The sequence below is a fragment of the Rhineura floridana genome, chromosome 7, assembly GCF_030035675.1.
Source record: "Rhineura floridana isolate rRhiFlo1 chromosome 7, rRhiFlo1.hap2, whole genome shotgun sequence".
NCBI classification, from domain to species: domain Eukaryota; kingdom Metazoa; phylum Chordata; class Lepidosauria; order Squamata; family Rhineuridae; genus Rhineura; species Rhineura floridana.
The window spans coordinates 6,075,415-6,093,173 of record NC_084486.1 but is presented as its reverse complement, the minus strand read 5'-3'; the positions used below and the strand labels follow the sequence as shown (position 1 = coordinate 6,093,173).

At 45.8% G+C, this 17,759-nt stretch overlaps 1 protein-coding gene across 4 annotated transcripts in view; it reads right to left on the bottom strand.

Annotated features, from left to right (window-relative positions):
• LOC133388690 (WASH complex subunit 2A-like) overlaps nucleotides 1-17,759 on the bottom strand; it is a 258,757-nt gene that overhangs the window by 136,177 nt on the left and 104,821 nt on the right. For all 4 annotated transcript variants that reach the window (XM_061634772.1, XM_061634771.1, XM_061634773.1 and 1 more), the window contains one exon: nucleotides 9,652-9,753. In XM_061634772.1, the coding sequence (XP_061490756.1) occupies nucleotides 9,652-9,753 (102 nt within the window). The remainder of the gene's footprint in view (nucleotides 1-9,651; nucleotides 9,754-17,759) is intronic.

Here is a 17,759-nt window from a genome sequence, read left to right as displayed (position 1 = left end):
ATCGTATGTTTAAAAACAGAGCTGGAGAAAAGTATACTTTGTTTCGGAGACCGGAGTACGTTCCTGTGAAACCGCCGGGGCGAGAGACTGCAGGTATGCAGAAACCAGGGCAACCGGCGAAGGAAGAGAAAGGGGGGCCTGCTGGCTACTTCAAAGTGCCTTCCGCCCGGCCCGAGGCTGCATTGCAAGAGAAGCCCCGTGGAGAAATAATTTGTTTTAAATGTGGGAAAATTGGTCATAAGGCTAATTCCTGTTCTAAAACCCTGTCTAAGCCCAATCCTGCTGGAAGGAAGAACCCAAAGGTTGCTCCAGTTGCACGTGTGAGAGACTTAACGTCCCCTGGAGCGGAGCCCCCTGAACTTTCTTCATGGTCGTCAGCCGAGGAGAATGAAGGAGCAGAATCGGATTTTGTATTTTCTGCCCCAAATTCACAAGACCGTCCTGAGACCCCTCGTGGACCAGTTGTTAAAGCCCTGTCGGTGAGTGTTGTACAAAATATATCCGGGGGCAAAGAGGGAGAAGAAAAGGATGGTTTGCTGCTAGGGAGGGACTGTCCAGAACCTCTTTCATCGGAATGCAAGGAATGGGTTCAAACGCAGTTTTCAGAACCCATATATGTTAACTGTATTCAGGTCATGGGACGGGTAGATTCGGGCGCAGAACTCTCCAGTGTTGCTGAACACTTGGTGAAGCCAGAGCAATATGTCCCTGACTTACAAGTGACTGTCACGGCGTATGGACCCAGGGCAGTGCAAGCTCGTGTGGCCGAGCTAGTGCTTTCATACAAGAATTGGACTGGGCGCCATAGAGTTCTAGTTCATTCAACCAATAGTTTGTGGGACGTTTTGATAGGAACAGACCTGCTCTTCCTGCACCATAAAGAGACTGAACGTAGGGCGGAGAGGGATGCTCTTGCTAAGTCTCAAGTTTTGTTAGACACCTGGAAATGTAGTGGGAGAGAAGCCAAGGCTTTAAAGGAACGGGCTGTGTGCTTGCCTAAGCCACAGAAAAAAAGTTCGCTTTTGCAGCCCAGGGGAGGGGGGCTGATGGAATGTAAAGTGCCGCCTGTTGGCTCTCAAGGAACTAAGACAGCTCTAATAAAGAAGGAAAGCCTTCAAGGTTGTAAAAGCAAAACAGAAGTTAACCCGGCTGTTTTATTACCAGCGGAGGAATCTGAGCCTCTTAATAGACATTTAATTATGGCTTGTACCAAGGCGTGTGAATTTGCAGAGGATTCTTTGGATTTGGTTACAGAGAGCCAACAAGCAGGGGGGATAACTGAAATTACCCTACCCGAAGGTTTGACTCAGGAGCAACGAAGGCAATTAGTTCAAATCCTGATGGACTTTAAACCTATGTTTTCCAGTAAGCCTGGAAGAACTGACTTGGCTATTCATTCCATTAACACCGGGGATCATCCCCCTATGCAAGCTTCTCCATATCGAGTTATAGGACGGAATGCAGAGGTGGTAGAGAGGGAAATCCAAGCTATGCTGGAAATGGGAGTTATTGAACCCTCTACCAGTCCCTGGTCCTCCCCTATTGTGCTAGTGGCTAAACGGGAAGCTAATGAAGTGCGTTTCTGTGTGGATTACAGGAAGCTGAACCAGATTTCCCAAGTGGATCCGTATCCTTTGCCTAGGATGGACCATTTAATAGAAAGGCTGGGAGCAGCAAAATACATCACTACACTGGATTTAACCAAGGGATATTGGCAAGTGCCTCTAGATGGGGACGCTGCTGTGAAATCTGCTTTTGTCACGCATATGGGCTTGTTCCAGTTCAAGGTTCTCCCATTCGGACTTCGAAATGCTCCAGCCACGTTCATGAGGCTTATTAATTCTGTGATTAATGGCCTAGGTGAATTTTCTTGTGCGTATCTGGACGATCTGGCCATCTTTAGCCCTGACTGGAAGTCGCATTTGAATCATTTGAGAATTGTTCTACAGCGACTGCAGGCCGCTGGACTAACCATCAAAGCGCAGAAATGTCAATTTGGACTGGGGGAAGTTGTGTATTTGGGCCACAGGGTGGGGCAGGATTGTGTCAAACCCCTAGAGGCTAAGATCGAAGCTATTCAAAATTGGCCTGTCCCTAAGACCAAGAAACAGGTTCAATCCTTTTTGGGGTTAGCCGGCTATTACAGAAAATTTGCCCCACATTTTAGCAGTGTTGCTACCCCTCTAACTGAACTGTGCAAAAAGACTATGCCAATGCGTGTCATTTGGACTGATAAATGTCAAAGTGCTTTTGATGCTTTAAAGACGATGTTGGTAAACTATCCTGTTTTGAAAGCTCCTGATTTTTCAAGCCCTTTTGTAGTTCAGACGGATGCCTCTAACTTTGGGCTTGGAGCTGCCTTGCTCCAGGAAGATGCTGCTGGAGAATTGCACCCTATTGCATACATTAGTAAGAAATTGCTTCCAAGAGAGCGCAATTTGGCTACCATTGAAAAGGAGTGTCTTGCTTTGGTTTGGGCTCTTGATAAGTTACGCCCGTACCTATGGGGACGTCATTTTCAATTGCAGACAGACCATTCTCCTTTGTGTTCGTTGAACAGGATGAAAAACTCCAACCAAAAATTGTTACGTTGGAGTCTGGCCCTCCAAGATTTTGATTTTACAATCCAGTTCATAAAGGGGCGTGATAATATAGTAGCTGATGCTCTATCTCGCCTATCTGTTCCAGTTGATTGATATTTGATTCATGCCTATTTCACTGACTGATTTCCCGGCTCTGATGACCTCTGGACCGTTTTTAGACCTTGTTTTACTCTTTTACGCTTTTAACACGTTTTATGGACTTTTTAAAGATTTTACGGCTTATGACCTTTTTTGAACCCGGACCAGTTTTGGATCACCCCATTTTTTATTCTATTTCTTTATTTTTCTTTTTATATAATAAAGTTTTCTTTTTTGGGGGGTATTTTAGGGGTCCCTTATTTCTTTTTTTTTTTTTCCTTTACTGTTTGTTATGTTGTGTTGTAACTTTGAACCTAATTAGAAGGCATAAGACAAGAAGTAGCTCACTTGCTTAAAATGTATTAAATTGTTTTTTCTTTTTTTTCTTTTTTATATGCTGTATTGTAATGTTGATGGAATTTTTTGATTGTTCCCTTATCCCTGGTTGCTGTGGCGATGACGCAGAACTATCCAGAGTTCTGACATCATCTTCCCAAAAAGGGGCGTGTCATGAACCTGTAATGGTCATGAGTTATTAAAAATTTGATGACAACACTTTGGCTCCAGTAAGGGACTCTGGGAGATGGTTACAGTCAGAAAAGACAAGCCTTGCCAATTTGTAAAGTTAAGTTTCATTTTCCCAGCTGAAGACGGTTAGAAGAAGCCTTAACAAGCTGCACCTGTTTATCTTTGCTGATTAGCAAGTGCCTGGCACCCAAGGTCATCCTTGGCCTATGCAGTTGGAAAACATCGTTGGGAGGGGGGCCTGAAGGCGCGAAAATGTGAGAAACATCGAGAAGAAAGTTACATCAGTCAATTCCTGATTGGTCAATTAATCTTGGACCGTTAGGATCTTTTTCCCTTAAGTATAGGGCTAGGGACCCATAGCCTTTGTTCTCTGTTCTCTGCCTATGCTGACTGGCACCAGAGTTCCAAACCTTTTCTGCCTTATGGTTCCTGGGGTTGCTTATGGGAAGGCAACCTAGGTCTGGTTCCATTGCTTTATGTTGAACATCCATCTCTCTTAGGAGAGGTGTAAATTTTAAAGAGACTTCTGACACAATTGTTTGTTACTTTGGGTAGTAAGGTTAGTGCAGAATGTCGCAAAAGATAAAAACTAGATCTCAAAAGAATGGAGCCGAGGATGTGCTCCTGGCAGACACTGCGTTGCCTAGTCAGCTTGTTCAGCTGGAAGAAGGCGCTGCTGCTCTGTCGTTTATACCTCAGCCTTCTGTGGATGACAAGGAGTTCGTGTCTAAGCAAACTGAGGATAGCGAAGATGAGGAGGAATCAGATTTGGATGAGGAAGAGCTGCCTAGGAGCATGCAGCGCTACCTGGCTAAGCAAATGAAGCTGTTGTCCCTGCAGTTCAGGGCTATGGAGGAAGATCGCCGGAGTAGGGAAAGCTTTGCTCGTGAGATGCAACAACCGCGAGGAGGAAGACCAGACCTCCATAAAAAATCGTTTCCGACCTTTCGTGAGACAGATGACATCTTTACCTTCTTCCAAGTTTTTGCTCACTCTTGTAGAGATCAAGGTGTGCCTAAAAAGTACTGGATGAGTGCTTTACGCATTAATGCTGAAGGCGAGTTGAGAGAACTGTTGAACTCTTTGCCACTGGAGTATGCAGATGATTTTGACTACTTTTATGCTTTGGCCAAGTCTCACTTTGCGTTAACATCAGAGGATTGTTTTCGGCACTTAGAGGCAGATCAGAAGAAGCCTCGGGAAAGCTTCTCAGCTTTTTCTGCACGGATGGGCAGAAATGTGGAACGTTGGGCTGACACGGCCGAGGCTGTAACCCGAGAGGAGGTTTTAGATCTGTTTGCTAAAGAACTGTTTTACAGACGCCTCCCTCGAGATTTGATGGCTCTGGTCAGAGACCAGCAGCCCCGTTCTCTGACTGAAGCAGGCATGCTAGCAGATCGTATGTTTAAAAACAGAGCTGGAGAAAAGTATACTTTGTTTCGGAGACCGGAGTACGTTCCTGTGAAACCGCCGGGGCGAGAGACTGCAGGTATGCAGAAACCAGGGCAACCGGCGAAGGAAGAGAAAGGGGGGCCTGCTGGCTACTTCAAAGTGCCTTCCGCCCGGCCCGAGGCTGCATTGCAAGAGAAGCCCCGTGGAGAAATAATTTGTTTTAAATGTGGGAAAATTGGTCATAAGGCTAATTCCTGTTCTAAAACCCTGTCTAAGCCCAATCCTGCTGGAAGGAAGAACCCAAAGGTTGCTCCAGTTGCACGTGTGAGAGACTTAACGTCCCCTGGAGCGGAGCCCCCTGAACTTTCTTCATGGTCGTCAGCCGAGGAGAATGAAGGAGCAGAATCGGATTTTGTATTTTCTGCCCCAAATTCACAAGACCGTCCTGAGACCCCTCGTGGACCAGTTGTTAAAGCCCTGTCGGTGAGTGTTGTACAAAATATATCCGGGGGCAAAGAGGGAGAAGAAAAGGATGGTTTGCTGCTAGGGAGGGACTGTCCAGAACCTCTTTCATCGGAATGCAAGGAATGGGTTCAAACGCAGTTTTCAGAACCCATATATGTTAACTGTATTCAGGTCATGGGACGGGTAGATTCGGGCGCAGAACTCTCCAGTGTTGCTGAACACTTGGTGAAGCCAGAGCAATATGTCCCTGACTTACAAGTGACTGTCACGGCGTATGGACCCAGGGCAGTGCAAGCTCGTGTGGCCGAGCTAGTGCTTTCATACAAGAATTGGACTGGGCGCCATAGAGTTCTAGTTCATTCAACCAATAGTTTGTGGGACGTTTTGATAGGAACAGACCTGCTCTTCCTGCACCATAAAGAGACTGAACGTAGGGCGGAGAGGGATGCTCTTGCTAAGTCTCAAGTTTTGTTAGACACCTGGAAATGTAGTGGGAGAGAAGCCAAGGCTTTAAAGGAACGGGCTGTGTGCTTGCCTAAGCCACAGAAAAAAAGTTCGCTTTTGCAGCCCAGGGGAGGGGGGCTGATGGAATGTAAAGTGCCGCCTGTTGGCTCTCAAGGAACTAAGACAGCTCTAATAAAGAAGGAAAGCCTTCAAGGTTGTAAAAGCAAAACAGAAGTTAACCCGGCTGTTTTATTACCAGCGGAGGAATCTGAGCCTCTTAATAGACATTTAATTATGGCTTGTACCAAGGCGTGTGAATTTGCAGAGGATTCTTTGGATTTGGTTACAGAGAGCCAACAAGCAGGGGGGATAACTGAAATTACCCTACCCGAAGGTTTGACTCAGGAGCAACGAAGGCAATTAGTTCAAATCCTGATGGACTTTAAACCTATGTTTTCCAGTAAGCCTGGAAGAACTGACTTGGCTATTCATTCCATTAACACCGGGGATCATCCCCCTATGCAAGCTTCTCCATATCGAGTTATAGGACGGAATGCAGAGGTGGTAGAGAGGGAAATCCAAGCTATGCTGGAAATGGGAGTTATTGAACCCTCTACCAGTCCCTGGTCCTCCCCTATTGTGCTAGTGGCTAAACGGGAAGCTAATGAAGTGCGTTTCTGTGTGGATTACAGGAAGCTGAACCAGATTTCCCAAGTGGATCCGTATCCTTTGCCTAGGATGGACCATTTAATAGAAAGGCTGGGAGCAGCAAAATACATCACTACACTGGATTTAACCAAGGGATATTGGCAAGTGCCTCTAGATGGGGACGCTGCTGTGAAATCTGCTTTTGTCACGCATATGGGCTTGTTCCAGTTCAAGGTTCTCCCATTCGGACTTCGAAATGCTCCAGCCACGTTCATGAGGCTTATTAATTCTGTGATTAATGGCCTAGGTGAATTTTCTTGTGCGTATCTGGACGATCTGGCCATCTTTAGCCCTGACTGGAAGTCGCATTTGAATCATTTGAGAATTGTTCTACAGCGACTGCAGGCCGCTGGACTAACCATCAAAGCGCAGAAATGTCAATTTGGACTGGGGGAAGTTGTGTATTTGGGCCACAGGGTGGGGCAGGATTGTGTCAAACCCCTAGAGGCTAAGATCGAAGCTATTCAAAATTGGCCTGTCCCTAAGACCAAGAAACAGGTTCAATCCTTTTTGGGGTTAGCCGGCTATTACAGAAAATTTGCCCCACATTTTAGCAGTGTTGCTACCCCTCTAACTGAACTGTGCAAAAAGACTATGCCAATGCGTGTCATTTGGACTGATAAATGTCAAAGTGCTTTTGATGCTTTAAAGACGATGTTGGTAAACTATCCTGTTTTGAAAGCTCCTGATTTTTCAAGCCCTTTTGTAGTTCAGACGGATGCCTCTAACTTTGGGCTTGGAGCTGCCTTGCTCCAGGAAGATGCTGCTGGAGAATTGCACCCTATTGCATACATTAGTAAGAAATTGCTTCCAAGAGAGCGCAATTTGGCTACCATTGAAAAGGAGTGTCTTGCTTTGGTTTGGGCTCTTGATAAGTTACGCCCGTACCTATGGGGACGTCATTTTCAATTGCAGACAGACCATTCTCCTTTGTGTTCGTTGAACAGGATGAAAAACTCCAACCAAAAATTGTTACGTTGGAGTCTGGCCCTCCAAGATTTTGATTTTACAATCCAGTTCATAAAGGGGCGTGATAATATAGTAGCTGATGCTCTATCTCGCCTATCTGTTCCAGTTGATTGATATTTGATTCATGCCTATTTCACTGACTGATTTCCCGGCTCTGATGACCTCTGGACCGTTTTTAGACCTTGTTTTACTCTTTTACGCTTTTAACACGTTTTATGGACTTTTTAAAGATTTTACGGCTTATGACCTTTTTTGAACCCGGACCAGTTTTGGATCACCCCATTTTTTATTCTATTTCTTTATTTTTCTTTTTATATAATAAAGTTTTCTTTTTTGGGGGGTATTTTAGGGGTCCCTTATTTCTTTTTTTTTTTTTCCTTTACTGTTTGTTATGTTGTGTTGTAACTTTGAACCTAATTAGAAGGCATAAGACAAGAAGTAGCTCACTTGCTTAAAATGTATTAAATTGTTTTTTCTTTTTTTTCTTTTTTATATGCTGTATTGTAATGTTGATGGAATTTTTTGATTGTTCCCTTATCCCTGGTTGCTGTGGCGATGACGCAGAACTATCCAGAGTTCTGACATCATCTTCCCAAAAAGGGGCGTGTCATGAACCTGTAATGGTCATGAGTTATTAAAAATTTGATGACAACACTTTGGCTCCAGTAAGGGACTCTGGGAGATGGTTACAGTCAGAAAAGACAAGCCTTGCCAATTTGTAAAGTTAAGTTTCATTTTCCCAGCTGAAGACGGTTAGAAGAAGCCTTAACAAGCTGCACCTGTTTATCTTTGCTGATTAGCAAGTGCCTGGCACCCAAGGTCATCCTTGGCCTATGCAGTTGGAAAACATCGTTGGGAGGGGGGCCTGAAGGCGCGAAAATGTGAGAAACATCGAGAAGAAAGTTACATCAGTCAATTCCTGATTGGTCAATTAATCTTGGACCGTTAGGATCTTTTTCCCTTAAGTATAGGGCTAGGGACCCATAGCCTTTGTTCTCTGTTCTCTGCCTATGCTGACTGGCACCAGAGTTCCAAACCTTTTCTGCCTTATGGTTCCTGGGGTTGCTTATGGGAAGGCAACCTAGGTCTGGTTCCATTGCTTTATGTTGAACATCCATCTCTCTTAGGAGAGGTGCCACGCAACCAACTACCTCGTATGTAAGTAGTTAGGTGAGATAGTTTGTTATTTTCTTGTTGTGTGTATGAATTCTCTTGTAAGAACCTAAACCCCTGTTGGGTGAATGGTCTTAAAGGATTACTTGCTGCTATATGATATGTGCACTTATATATTTTAATAAAGCTACTTCTATTTAACCTGGTGTGTTCATTTGAGAGAAGGGGTGGTTCTGAATTCAGTGTTTTGACCCAATCTCAGTCACTCACTACCAAAGAGGGTTAAGAAGTTAAAAGCTTGGATTTTAAGTGTTAAACCAGAGGTGCCTGGCAAGGAGTGTAACTGTGACTCTTGCCTTTTAGGACCTTGGTTTTATATACCTTCTGGGCTCAGAGATCCCCTGGCTCTGAGTGGACCAGTATACAGGGGTGGTGGCAGCCTACCTTCTACCTTGCAGGGTTGTTGTGAGCGTACACAGCCTTGGCAAGGGTGAAGTAATAGCTTTTTGGTTCCAGTCTCATTTCCCTAAGGGTGGGGGTCTGAGCCTGATGCATGATCCCGGGACCCTGAGGGTCGGGCGGGCATGACACTGTTTGTATGTACCTTACATTCTGTTTTGTGAGATACCCTCTAGACATGACTTTTCATCAAAGTAGGGTTTAGATAGTGGCCCTAATGTCAAAGAATCCTCTTATGCAAGACAGGCTCCTAAATAATACAGTCTCAAAGAATCAAGCTGAAGAAGTCCCTTCCCTGCCCCCTAGGACTAAAGATGTTCTTCCCTGAGGGTGGCTGCTAAGTACCCATGGCTGCATTGTGGCTCCCGAAAATGTTAGTTGTTGCTCTTTGAGTGAGATGTATCAACCTCCACTTATGGAAAAGTATTTTTTGTTGTTTGTTTCATTTCTCAGGCACACTCCTTTTTCTTCCTTTAGGCTCCTCATTTGCTCTGTTTCTGCCTTCCCCGCTCCCAATTCTTATCTCTACTCCACCTTGTTGATGTCTGTGGTGACAGCATGTAAGGCTCTCTCCCCTGCCCAGATGCAGGTACATCACGTAGGCAAAGATGGCACCAGTTCCCCCCAAATGCCTGTGAATCCAAGTAAAGGAAGAGCAACATTTCCCCATGCTCACTCCTCGTTGTTGTTAGGCCATGAGGCCAGCAAATGTTAGTTTTCCCACAAAGAATGGGCAGTAAACAATAGATGTCTGGAATTCCCCAGGAAGTCACAAATGAAGACTGGGAGAGGAAAAACACAATCAGCTCATAGGCATTATAGTCATACAGGCCTGCATTTAAGGCATACTTTACCCTGAAGTGAGATCTAGCTGCTCTCAAGCACCACCTACCTCTTCATCCTCATCCTCAAACAGAGACAGTGGCATTTTTGTTGTCACTTTGCTGGATGACATAGATGAGCTCTTTGCTTTTGATTTATAAGAAAACAAGTCCTGTTGGATAGAAAAGTTGCTTTGAGCAATTTTTTAAAAATGCATTTACACATTTGGAATCTTCAGCAACCATATGTGCAGACAGCAAAGGTAACAAATTGGGGGCAAGGTAAATGAAAGTCTCTATGAGATTTCCTCCACCCTTACAAAAATAGAAAGGTGCCAATTTCCTGCCAAAACTATGGTGGTAAGAGGATGGTTTATGAGCACATTTCTCAAGTTTTGAGGGATTCTACCAGTGGAGAGCTGAATGATTTGGCCCCAAGCCTTTGACTAAAAATAAATATGAGGTCAAGCAGTTCATTTCTGAGTTAAGGCTCATTAGCACTGGCAGGCTTGGGCAGAATGGACCGTTGGTCTCACCTGAAAGGTGGTTTTCCCAGATAACACGCCATCACATGGGTTATAGCACCATCTAGTGTCCAAAGGCAACAATGCACATGAATCAAGACCCAGGCTGCTCCTTCCGGCCCAACTCCAGTTCATTTGTGACAAGGTCGAACTGAGACATCTGAACAACAGTCATAAACAGAACAAGCAAAACAGCAAAGAAAAGAGCCTGAACAAAGGAGCAGCAACAGCCAAAGCACATACACAAAGGTCTTTACTCATTAACACATTATAAACTTACTGAAATTGAAGTCACCTTACCACTAAAAAGTGTATGAAAAGATGATACAGTATAATACACCCAGGCAGCCTCCATCAGGGAGGGCCGTGATGTCATGACACCTGGGGAAACCACTTTTCAGGTGAAACCACGGGTCCATTTTCCCCAGGTAGCATGCCATCACGTGGGATAAGCCCTCGTAGGGAGGGACTACCCACTGCCTAAACATGAGAAATAACCTGCTGCAGCACACACCTCCTGAAAGAAGCTTCAGCATAGTGACTGATGAATGAGTCTGGAGTAGACCATATCACCACCCTGCAAATATCTGCAAGAGGTGCATTTGTTGTGAACGCAGCGGTGGTAGCTGCAGACCTGGTATTGTGAGGCACTGGAGGCTTGAGTGATGTAGACCAGGGCAATACAGGCACATAACCAACAAGATAAGGTGGATTTTGCCACTTTCTTCCCCAGAGTTCTAAGATGACCTTGGTAGACCTTGAGGGCTCTGTAAACATCTAGTTTGCCAGGCTTTTTGAGAGGGTGAACAAGATTAGGACAAAGGGATGGGAGCACAATGTCCTGGTTACAATGAAAAGCAGAACTTACTTTGGGCTGGAAAGATGAATCTGGACGTAAAACTACTGAGTCCTTCTGAAAAGTGCAGAGATGGGAGGCCAATGAGACAGCTCATAACTCAGACACCCGTCTAGCTGAAGAGATGGCCACTAGAGAGAGGACTTTGAAAGACAGTACCCGCAGGACACGGTCCTGAGGGGTTCGAGTGGAGGGAGCTGCCATGCTTGCAGCACCTTCCATAAACTCCACGGTGGAAAGCAATGACATACTGCTGGAGCAAGTGAAGCAGCTCCCTTCAAAAAAGTTTAACCAGAGTGTGAGAGCCCATGGGGATACTTGACAAATTAACAGCCAAGATCGGAGACATAATAGAAGCCTGACAACGTAAGGTGTTGAGCTTCAATCCCATCTTCAAACCTTTATGAAGGAACAGTAATACCTGCTGGACTTTATAAGTTGGCTTTAGAAGGTTGTAGGCCACAGGAGACACACCAGCTGGAGAATGCCGACCACATACTCTGGTAAATTCAATTAGTCGACAGCCGTCTAGAAGCCAGGATGGTATCAATTACTTCCTGCAATAGGCCAGTGCAGATCAATTATGTCTGCTCAAACACCAAGCTGTCAGACTCAGCCAGTTGGGATCCGGATGCTAGATCGGTCCCTGTGAGAGAAGATCCGGTTTCATTGGTAACCTCCAAGAGTCTGCAACTGATAAGGAGAGGAGAGCAGAGAATCACGGCCAGTGTGGCCAGTAATGGGCTAGCACCAATTGAACATGTTCACGTTGAAGCTTCCTCAATATTCTGCCTAGCAAGAGAACAGGAGGAGACACATATAGGAGGTCATCCGACCAAGCAGTCTGGAGAGAGTCTTTTGTCTCTAAATACCTCAAGAAAAACCAGAGAAACTGAGTGTTGTAGCTCGAGGCAAACAGATCCATAGGCAGAGTGCCGAAACGGTGTTGGAGAAGGAGAAAAACTGCTGGACATAGCCTCTACTCCCCTGGAATCACTTGCTGCCTGCTGAGCCAATCTGCAGTGACCTTCAGAACCCCGCTGAAGTGGTCTGCCCTCAAGGACAGCAGGTATCTCTCAGCCCAATAGAATATTAGCGTGACCTTCACCCAAAGGGAAAGAGCCCTGGTACCCCCTTGCTGGTTCAAATGCAGTTTTACACAGGTATTATCTTGGATGGAAGAGGCAAAGGGCCAGATGCACTGCTCTCAACTCCAGTTACACAAACTGAACAGCCTTACCAAAGGCTAAATGTTTTGATAAATGCAATACAGAATTTTAAACTGTTATAAGTTGCCCAGGGAACTGCCGATGAAGGTCAGGACTTGACTGAACAATCACCACCTTCCAGGAGAACTGCATCTCAGCATATATATAACTAGACCAGCCTTTCCCAACTAGTGGGCCACCAGATGTTGTTGGACCACAACTCCTATCAGCCTCAGCCAGCATTGCCAATGATCAGGAAAGATGGGAATTGTGGTCCAACAACATCTGGTGGCCCACTAGTTGGGAAAGGCTGGACTAGATCTTGAGTCTAGCTATGTAAATTGAAACAGCGAAATGAGCCTTACTAAGGCTACATGGAATTTGGACTTGTCTTATGTCACCCAGGGACCTGCTGGTGAAGACTTAACCAAGCAACCAGCTTAATTTACGTTATCTTGCTAAGCACAATTTACCCAGGAGGATAGCCATGGGATCCTTAGAACCTTCAAGGAAGTTCCTGGATAGATTCAAAAATTTCCTCAGACAGTTATAAAATAATGTTCAGAGTAGCAAACTGGAGATTTGTATTGACGCCCTAGAAACAGGTCAGAAACCTCATGTCTATATTAATAAATAATAATAATAATAATAATAATGTAATAGACAAAACTGTATTGCTTATTTACTTTTTTCCCACAAGGATGAATATAAGGTCCTCCTCCATATGGAAGTCACTGGATAAATTCAAAGGTTTACACAGCCAGTTATGAAGGACTCCCAAAAATCTACAGTTATGAAAGGCTGCAAAGGTTTACACAGACAGTTACGAAGGGTTGCAACTGTTCCGAGTAACAGACTGGAGCCTTGAACTGAAGCTCATGATGCAATTTATACACCTTTGCTACACTGAGGTCCCCTAGAGGAGTCACCAGGTTATGAAAAGCTGCAGAAGTTTGTATGGAACATTACAAAAGGCTGCAAAATTTACACTAACAGCTATGAAGGACTGCAAATGTTCAAAGGGACAGACTGGAGCTTTGAGTTGAAGCTCATGAGGCAGTTCATATATCTTCAGTACATTGAGGCCCCCTAGAGGAGCCACCACGTTATTCTGCTGTTGCCCCTGGAAATGGCCTGCTGCTGCTCTGGCCTAGGGAAAAAGGCTCTAGCCCTATATGGTGTCGGTCCAGTTTATCTAAAGGAGTGCCTCCAGCATCATCAAATATGCCGCCTGACGAGATCAGCCTCACAAGACCTTCTCTCGGTCCCACCAGTTAAAACAGCTAGGCTGGTGCGGACCAGAGAGAGGGCATTCTCGGCTGTGGCCCCCACCCTCTGGAATTCTCTGCCATACGATATTCGCCATGCCCCCTCCCTGGTAAGTTTCCGCCAAGGACTAAAAACTTGGCTGTTCCAATGGGCGTATAGGCCTTTTAGTTAGTTTTAGTTTTATAGTGTACAGATGTAGGTTGATTGTTAATAGGAGATTGATGTTAAAATGTATTTATTTGTTATATATGCTGTATTTTACTTTTAATGATGTACGCCGCCTAGAGTGGCCGATTATTCGGCCAGATAGGCAGCCTAAAAATAAAAATTTATTTTATTTATTTATTTTATTTATGCTGAGCAGTTGTTCGGCAGCCATTCACCTGCCTTGAACAAACAGGGAACTGCAGTGGGCACCCCATCCCAGGAGACTGGCATCAGTTGTAATCAGAGTCCTCCGGGTTCTGCAGATTCTCAGCCACCATCCACCAGCAAAACGAAGACTGCAGGAACAGGGAGAAATGTACTTTCCTGTGTCTGAAATTGGAAATGTCCAGCTGAAAGGGCAGAAGAGCCTACTGGAGTGGTCGGGTATGGTGGAAAGCCCAGAGAATGATGTGAATGGAGGCTATTAACTGTTCCAGTGCTTTAGCTAGGAACATCACATTGGTACATGCAGGTAGGCTTCCTTCAGATCGATAGAAGCCAAAAAGTCCCCTTCCTGGAGAGTCTCCACAATCAATGCCAGAAACTCCATCTTGAAGCGCCGATACCTGACAAAAGAATTGAGAAATTTGAGGTCTAGGATTGTCCTCTATGAATAATCTTTTTTGGTCACTGCAAACAAGATGGAGTAGATACCTGAGTAAAACATTTGGCAGGATTCATGGCTCTATTGGGCCTATAGAAAAGTGACGTATGGCCTCTGTCATCACTGCCAGCCTCTCAGGAGAGGTGGACAGGGAGGATGGTAGAACCCTGTGAGGAGGGAGTTCCCAGAATTCTATAGAGTAAATGTGAATCACAGAATCTCACACCCAAGCATCCATGGTTACATGCTTCCAAGCTCTGGCAAAGTGAATAAGTCTGACACCTATGTGGATGGTCAGTACTGGCGCTGCTGATGTCCCCACAGGCAGAGGATGGGGTACACCTCTGGCATCCCAAGAACTGATTCTGGTTATGGCCAAAGAAGCTCTGTCTGTTACAGTATCCTCTTGAGGCACGAAGATTGCAGCCCCTATCTGCAGGTTTCCTCTTATCCTTGGGATCAACCAGCACTATCTTGAGGGCCTCATCCCCAAACAGCAGGGAGTTCGAATAGGGAGCTGTTGAATAGGGAGCAGCAGTGTTGTCAGCATCCCAGTGGCATAGCCAAAGGTCCAGTGAGTTACCACACCTGTGGGCATAGCCCTAGTGACAAACTGTGTTACATTGAGTGTTGCATTTGCCACAAATGCTGCAGCCTTGTGTAGCTTAACCAAGGTCTTGTGGAGTCTAGCTGGGTCTGACTGAGGATCATCGAGTAACTCATTCAGCTACATCGTGGAGGCTCTGGTAATCAATGAGGCAGCGCAGGAGGCTTGGATGGCATATGCCAAGGAGTCATGGGTTCCTCAAAGAGTAAAGTCCAGTCACCGCTCAGCTGCATCTTTAAATTGGGAGTCCCCTTCTTCAGAATGGAGAGACCTGGAAACCAGACTCAAAATGAGCCCATACATTGCAAGGACCTTCAGGAAATTTATGAATTTGGGATCTAATGAATAAAACTTGTTAGCAAAAGCTGTCACACGGTGTGCATGAGGAGGATGACCACAGTCCTCCTTCGCCATCTTGTTGAGAGAGTCAGGAACTGAGAAGGAATGAATTAAAGACTTGGGAGCTTTCAACACCTTAGCCCCCTTGACCGGGGCAGATGAGGGTTCAGGTACCAGCACATGAAGACCCAATATGGCTTGTGAAATAAGGCGAGATAGTGTGAAGACTGAAATAAATGGTGTGAGCAATCTTCTCCTTCCAACTCACTGCTCCACTCAGCCTCATCCCCTTCAGGACTGATGAAAAGATTGAGTGAATCGGTCTCAGCCTCTAAACAGCATTGAACCCTTCCCCTGGAGGAATCAAAGGGGTTAGGAGATGAGACCCGTAGTTGCTCCAGACATTCCTCAACCAAGGGTGAAGGTCGGGTCTGATGAGGATGAGCCTTTGCAGATCAGAGATGGAACCCAGCAGGACATCTCTGAATTGAGATAGGAAGGTCTGGTTCAGAAGAAGACCCTGCAAAGGGGCAAGAGATATGAGAGGATCCAAGGGCAACTGAGGCTGATCCAAGATGGAAGAAGGCCCTGCCTGGGGTGAAGCTGTGGATTGCCCAAGCTGCTCAGCCGAGAATAAAGGCACAGGGGTTGGAGGTTGCATGAGGGGGACTCCCTGGCGAGGGCATACCACTGCAGGCTGGTCAGGAAAACCCTCAAATTCCTCTTCCCAAGACTCAACAGGTGAATGGAAAAGGGCCTCCAGCCTCTGCTGACCCTCTGCAGAATCACCAAGTGAAGAAGGGAGACGGATGTAGCGAGCTCGTCTGTTAGCCTTCTGCTTAGCAGAGAGAAGTGACTTCGTAGTTTATTTATTTATTTATTTATTTCACTTGTATACCACCCCATAGCCGAAGCTCTCTGGGCGGTTTACAGCAATCAAAAACATTAAAACACATATACAATTTAAAACCCATATTTTAAGAACAATTTAAAACACAATTTTAAAATTTTAAACAATATAAAAACAATTTAAAACACATGCTAAAATGCCTGGGAGAAGAGGAAAGTCTTGACCTGGCGCCAAAAAGATAACAGTGTTGGCGCCAGGCGCACCTCGTCAAAAGTATAATTCCATAATATTTGGAAGGAATGTGATTGGAAAGCCTATGCTTAGACGTGGGTCAAGGTGTCAGTGGCTGCATTATCACAGATGGGTGGATGTGGCTCTGCAATGAACTTCATAGCCACAGCGGAAGATGGCCGAGCCATGGTAAACACGCACACAGTAGAGGGGAGCTGTACCAGGCAAGATATAATAAAGTCCAATCACACACTCACAGAGTACAGGGTGCGATGGAGAGCCAATCAACAAACACACAGGAAGAGGGGTTTGGTGGATTGAAGGAGGCCAGTAGTCATTCATTCATTGGTGATCACTTGTGGCCAAGTAAGATTGTCTTGCAAGATAAGGTCTTTAACGGTGGGTCCGTAAGTGACTGTGGAGGCCAATTCCGGATCCACACAGCCTCCTACAGTGAGGACATAGGTTTCCAGATGGAAGATGGTCACGATGAGGATTTGCTTGACGTGCCTTCCGCTTAGCTCGTTTGTCCCTTTCGCCCTGTACTCGTGCTTCTTCAAAGTCCATAGCACCTTTGATAATGGCCGACCTCCAACTGGGACGCTCATGGGCCAAAGCTTCTCAGTTCTCAATGCTTATGTTACATTTTTTTAGATTAGCTTTGAGAACATCTTTAAACCTCTTTTGCTGTCTACCGATATTCCGTTTTCCATCCTTAAGTTTGGAGTAAAGTAGTTGCTTTGGAAGACGGTGATCAGGCATTCCAACAACATGGCAGAGGGAGGAAAAAAGGTGGGGAAAACAGCAACCAAAAATGGTGGACAAAACAAAAAATGGTAGACGAAAAAGGGCTTGATGAAGAGGGTGAAAAAATGACTGGAGCCCCCTAAGTGGAGAGAAGCCTGCACTCCCCGGCCAGGAGAAGACACAGTCTGCAGAGTTGCTAACACCACAGCATCAAACCTCCAGGGATGAGCAGGGAGCCTCGAGGGATGAGTGGCGGCGGCAGTTGGAACAGCTCAGGGAACAGGGATATGGGAACAGGGAACACCGCTGAAAACAGGGGCTGCTCCAGAGGCAGAGGTAAAGGAATGGAGCTGCAGCCGTGAGCTCCAAGAGGCGGGCAGGACAGAAGAGAAAGGAGCCGCAGCCGCAAATTCCAAGAAGCAGGCAGTGGGAAAGGGCAAAGGAGGAAAGGGCAGAGGAACGTAACCACAGCCATGAGCCCCAAGAGGCGGGTGGAGGGACAAGGCAGAGGAGGTGAGGGCAGAGGAACAGAACCAAAGCTGCAAGCTCTGAAAGACAGCCAACTGCAGAGAGGGTCCAGAGAAAGCTCTGAAGCAGAGCAGGAGCTAGGACTGGCTTTGGAGCTGGAGGCAGGCCGCAGAGAATGTGGCCAGGAGAGAAAAAGGATGGGAGGAGCTTTGGGCCCAGAGAAGGGCCGCAGCCACAGGAGGGGGCAAAGCAAGGAAAAAAGGACAAAC